A 6,146-nucleotide genomic window follows, 5' to 3' on the forward strand; every position below is an offset into this window, starting at 1 on the left:
CTGATTGGTTGTCATGGGCACCTATCATGTGTAAGAATGAGACCATACGTGGAGCCATATGTATATACATACAGGGCAAAATTAACCATTTTCCTTAAAGGGGTTGTCTCACTTCAGCAAGTGTCATTTATCATGTAAAGAAAGTTAATACAAGGCACTTACTAATATATTGTGACTGTCCATATTGCCTCCTTTGCTGGCTTGATTCATATTTCCATCGCATAATACACTTCTCGTTTCCATGGTTACGACCACCCTGCAATCCAGCAGTGGTGGCTGTGCTTGCACACTATAGGCCTCTCTGGTGGCCGGGACTGTGGGAGCGCACATAGGCGGAAAAACTGAGGAGACATGCACTTTGGTCCGTGATGCAGACCAAACATGCCCATTGAAGTCTATGGGTCTGTGAAAACCACAGACACATCACAGACAGCATCCGTGATTTTCATCACGGACAAGTGAAAGAACGACTGAGCTGCAATACCAGACAAGGCCTATGGACAAGAGTGGTGCTGTTTACCCAAAACAACCCCTTTCTATTACTAGAGGGAACCTGTCCGTGGTTCGGGCAGCGTGATATCCCGACAGGGTCCCTCACGACACAGAACCAAGTGGGAGACTTATTAACACTTTAACGCCGCGTTTCTGATGCTAAAATGTCACCAATAATGGTGAGTGTAATATCTGCACCATAATTTGAGACTTTTTGAGCTTCTCAACTCTTGTCTAAAGAGGCAGGGAAAGGGCGTGGCTTACCAGAGGGGGTGGAGCCTCCTACAGCCCACCAGAAACTGGCGCAGGTTAGGGTGCCTTCACGCGTTACGGACTTTTCCGCAACAAAATCCGCACGTGCAGATTTTTCAAAGTTGCGGATTTTGTGTGTGAATGCTGCTGTGGATTACATCTCCATTGAAGTGACTGGAGACATTCAGCTACAGGAAATCTGGAACAAAACATTATTTGCGTTCCGTTCCGCTGCAGAACCGGACGCAGCTAGCGACACTTTTCATACCCATAGCCTAATATGGGGGATGTTTTCACGGTGCGGTTTTTGTTGCGGAAAATTCTGCATCATGTAAGCACCCTTATAATTCAAAGTCTACACTCCAACCCCCTAGCTGGGCCAGAGATGTGCCTAATGTATTAAGGGACATTTGCCCGCGACATATGGAGCGCCAGTCTTGATAAATCTCCTCTTATGTTTAGGCCTCATGCACACCGACCCACGCAGTTTTTGCTGCTCGGATGCGGACCCATTCACTTCGATGCGACCCTTCACTTCGGATGCGGACACCATTCACTTCGAGTGTACCATTCACTTCGATGTGGACCCATTCACGTTCAATCAACCCATTCACTTCTATCTTTTGCGGAACGAACCCCACAGAAGCACTCCGTACGCTTCCGTTCCGTGTTTCCGTTCCGCACTTGCATCTCCAGGATTTGTCGACCCATAAAGTGATGCGGAATGCAACACGCTGGTGCCGGCCGTATTAGTGTTGTCGTGTGAAAGAGCCTGAAACAATGACCTTATATAGAGCTGTCTGGTTTTTACTGCAGGCATTCTGTAAAGGCTGGTCCGCTGGAGATGCTGACGTCACCTATTGTTTTATTATATACAGAACGATCTTGAGTAGCCACAGGAGTGGGGGTTGCAAAGAATTTGCTGGCGTGGGGGGCCCCGTTCAAAACTTTGATGTGGGGCCCAGTCATATCTAGCCACTGGGAAGAGACATGTCAGTAAAGCCAAGTAGGAGGGATCTGTACTGAGGACTCTTCTCCCGGGCCTGGACTCCTCTTCTTGTACAATAGGGAGAATGACTAAGGCTAGGGCTACATGGCCACACTAGTCGCGGCCAGGATCGCTGAGTAGCGGTAATCCCATAGAAATGAATGGGATCGCGGTGGCAGTCGAAAGAAATCCAACACGGCTGGATTTCTTGCGACTGGAGAGGCGATCCCATTCATTTCTATGGGATTACCGCTACTCAGCGATCCTGGCCGCGACAGGGATCGCCGTGTAGCCTTTGCCTAAGGCTTCCATTCACACTCAGTAGTGTGTTTTGCGGATCCACGGATCCGCAAAACACGGACACGGCAATGTGCGTTCTGCATTTTGCAGACTGCACATCGCTGGCACTAATAGAATATGCCTATATCTTGTCCCGCAATTGCGGATAAGAATAGGACATGTTCTATTTTCTTAGGAACGGAAATGCGGGACCTAAAAGTGAGGGTCCGCATTTTCGGAGCCTGGCCGCACGATGTGCGGCCCCATAGAAATGAATGTGTCCACAATTCCGTTCCGCAAAATGTGAACGAAATTGCGGACTTGTGAATGGGGCCTAATAGTGTACTTACACGAAGACATGAATCACAGTCTCAGTATCAGGCCTCATCCCAGGACCGTAATGTATTTTGCGGACCGCTAAAACGGAGTCGGTCATGTCATGAGGCCTGACCACACAGCCCTGAGCCATGAGGGAGCCTGTTGGATTTGACGTTGCTGAACCTGTTCCCTCACATAATATGAAGGAATCACCAGAGATCAGGGGCGCAGTCCCACGTAGCGCTTCTGTGCGATTGCAAGTCTGCGCGGTTTTCACATTGTTTTAAAAATGAATAATTAATTTGATTGCTGATAATGTCCAGTGGGTTTTACTGGATTCTGCTTAATTCAATTAGTGCCAAAATATCAAAAGCTCGCTCTGTCTGATAAGTATGGTGCACGTAAAGGGAACCTGTCCCCATGAAAATACAGTGTAATCTACCACCCAGCATGGTATAGAGCAGAGGAGCGTAGCAGACTTTGTATAGTTTATGGGAAAAGATTCAGTCAAACTTGTAATTTACTCATTTATATCTCTGCTCATTCTAAGCTTTGAAGTCCAGGAGCGGTCCTATCAGTGATTGACATGCCTTCCCTCTATTGCTGTGTACACAGAGATAGCTGTCAATCACTGATAAGGACCGGCCTCCTGGACTTCAAAGCTCAGAATGAGCAGAGATATAAATGAGTAAATTACAATTTGACTGAATATTTTCCCAAAAACTATAAATAGTCTGCTCCGCTCCTCCTGCTCTATAACATGGTGCCTGCAGATTACACTGTATTTTCATGTGACGGGTTCCCTTTAAACCTAACACTTTTGTATAGAGAGTGTTTCTCCATTTCTTTTAGTTCTACTTGAGTTTTCTGTAGGAGGAGTTGTCTCAGTGTTTACTGAGGGTCTATCCCAAGGTAGGGTCATCAGTATATGTGATCATGGGGGTCCGACCCCCAGCACCCCCGCTTAGGGAGGCTGCAGTGCGGCGGTGAGAGCTGCCGTCTTCTCACAGCTCATACATACTGATGGTCAGAAACTAAAAGTCACCAATTTAGTGCCAATCAGTTTATTTGTTGGGGAGATTTATCCGACTAATGTAAAGTAGAACCGGCTCACCTGCCCCACAGCGACCAATCAGATGCCGCCTTTCACACATCGCGTTTGGGCGGATCCATCATGGATCTGCAAAAACGGATCCGTTACAATAATACAACCGCATGCATTCATCATGAACGATCCGTTTGTATTATCTGTAACATAGCCAAGACGGATCCGACTTAAACACCATTGAAAGTCAATGGGGGACGGATCGGTTTTCTATTGTGCCAGATTGTGTCAGAGAAAACGGATCCGTCCCCGTTGACTTACATTGTGCGCCAGGACGATCTGCTTAGCTCCGCTTCTGTCAGGCGGACCGCAAAACGCTGCAGGCAGAACTGATGCATTCTAGCGGATCCTTTTCCATTCAGAAGGCAAACTGATCCATTTTTGGACCGCTGGTGAGAGCCCTGAACGGATCTCACAAACGGAAAGTCCAAAACGCCAGTGTGAAAGTAGCCTAAAATAAAAGGGTGAGAACACAGGAACAATATCTTTATTAGGCCCCCTGCACACGAACGTGTGGCGCCCCTTGGTCCTGCTGCAGGCCGCAATGCACAAACACCAACCGTGAGGCAGCCGCAGCGATTTGCGGACCCATTCACTCAATGGTCCACGACCGGCCGTTCCGCAAAAATATAGAACATGTCCTATATTTTTGCGGAACGGAAGTACTGGACGAAACCCCACGGAAGCACTCCCATATGCTTCCGTAGGGTTCCGTTCCGTGCTTCCGTTCCGCCATCTCCGGATTTGCGGACCCATTGAAGTGAATGGGTCCGCATCCGTATGCGGAATGCAAACGGAACGGTGCCCCGTAAATTGCGATTCACAAATGCGGTCCGCAATACGGCAACGGGAACACGTGTGCAGGAGCCTTATACTGCCAAATATTATCCGGGGTGGATTTCCGCTACGGTTTCGCGCTCATAACTCAGTGCGTGCAGAGAGCCTGAAATGGGTACACGGAGCCCCCACTGCTGGGGGCCTGCCATATGGGTGGTATTTCTAGAAGTAACCCCTGTAGAGTCCTGTGAATGCAGAGCTCCTCCATATGTCTACATCAGGGCTATGAGGGGCCTGTGACTGGAGGAGCCAGGGGCTGCCCACCATGACAGGTGCAGCAGGTGACAGCAGTCACATCCCATCCCCCAGCCCCAGGTATAGTGCCAGGCGGCAGTGCCCGGAGGCAGGGTACACGGGGCTGCCCCCTCCCCGCCTCTTACCGTCTCCTTGGCAGCACTGACAGGCAGCAGGATGCCGGCTCCTCTCAGACCCTGAATGCTTCCTCTCAGGTCCATGTCGCGATACAGTCGCTCTCCCCAGTTCTGAACTCGACCGTCACGATAGATGGCATAACCAGCCAGTGCCAGCCCTGCCCCGGCTGCGCCCGACACCAGTAACAGCACGGAGGTCCGGGCGGAGGAGGAAGAGCTGCCCGGGCTCTGCACGGAGATGAGCCTGCTGTGTGCCGGGGGGCATGGCTGCTGGCTCTGGGCACATAGGGCACGGAGGAGCCTGCGAAGAGCAGCCATCTGCGGGAATGACAGCGGGGGAGGGGGCGAGAGGGGACGAAACATCGCGAGAGCAGCGGAAACTCCAAGGAGACTGCTGTCAGATGCCGCACCATAGACGTATCCGGCTCCAGTACTGGATATAACCGCACAGGCCTCCACATACAGTATTACCATAGACGTACCGGCGTCCAGTACTGATATAACCGCACAGCCTCCACATACAGTAAGTACTATAGACCGTATCCGTCCAGTACTGATATACCGCACAGCCTCCACATACAGTATTACTATAGACGTATCCGACCAGTACTGGATATAACCGCACAGCCTCCACAAACAGTATTACCAGAGACGAATCCGTCCAGTACTGATATAACCGCACAGCCTCCACATACAGTATACCATAGACGTACCGTCCAGGTACTGGATATAACCGCACCAGCCTCCACATACAGTATTACTATAGACATATCCGTCAGTACTGGATATAACCGCACAGCCTCCACATACAGTATTACTATAGACGTATCCGTCCATACTGGATATAACCGCACAGCCTCCACATACAGTATTACCATACCATAGACGTATCCGTCCAGTACTGGATATAACCGCACAGCTCCACATACAGTATTACTATAGATGTATCCGTCCAGTACAGGATATAACCCCACAGCCCTCCACATACATACCATAAACGTATCCGTCCAGTACTGGATATGACCCCACAGCCTCCACATACAGTATTACCATAGACGTATCCGTCCAGTACTGGATATAACCCCACAGCCTCCACATACAGTATTACCATAGACGTATCCGTCCAGTACTGGATATAACCGCACAGCCTCCACATACAGTATTACCATAGACGTATCCATCCAGTACTGGATATAACCGCACAGCCTCCACATACAGTATTACTATAGACATATCCGTCCAGTACTGGATATAACCGCACAGCCTCCACATACAGTATTACCATAGACGTATCCGTCCAGTACTGGATATAACCGCACAGCCTCCACATACAGTATTACTATAGATGTATCCGTCCAGTACTGGATATAACCCCACAGCCTCCACATACAGTACCATAAACGTATCCGTCCAGTACTGGATATGACCCCACAGCCTCCACATACAGTATTACCATAGACGTATCCGTCCAGTACTGGATATAACCCCACAGCCTCCACATACA

At 49.5% G+C, this 6,146-nt stretch overlaps 1 protein-coding gene across 3 annotated transcripts in view; it reads right to left on the reverse strand.

Annotated features, from left to right (window-relative positions):
- Positions 1–5,065, reverse strand: part of MICU3 (mitochondrial calcium uptake family member 3) — a 193,284-nt gene extending 188,219 nt beyond the window's left edge. The window contains exon 1 of one of the 3 annotated variants that reach the window (XM_040418799.1): positions 4,652–5,065. In XM_040418799.1, coding sequence (XP_040274733.1) covers positions 4,652–5,005 — 354 coding nt within the window. In that variant the 5' untranslated portion in view covers positions 5,006–5,065. The remainder of the gene's footprint in view (positions 1–4,651) is intronic. The other 2 variants (XM_040418797.1, XM_040418798.1) reach the window with 2 other exon arrangements.
- Positions 5,066–6,146: the final 1,081 nt, after the last annotated feature.

This window comes from Bufo bufo, chromosome 2, assembly GCF_905171765.1.
Source record: "Bufo bufo chromosome 2, aBufBuf1.1, whole genome shotgun sequence".
NCBI classification, from domain to species: Eukaryota; Metazoa; Chordata; class Amphibia; order Anura; family Bufonidae; genus Bufo; species Bufo bufo.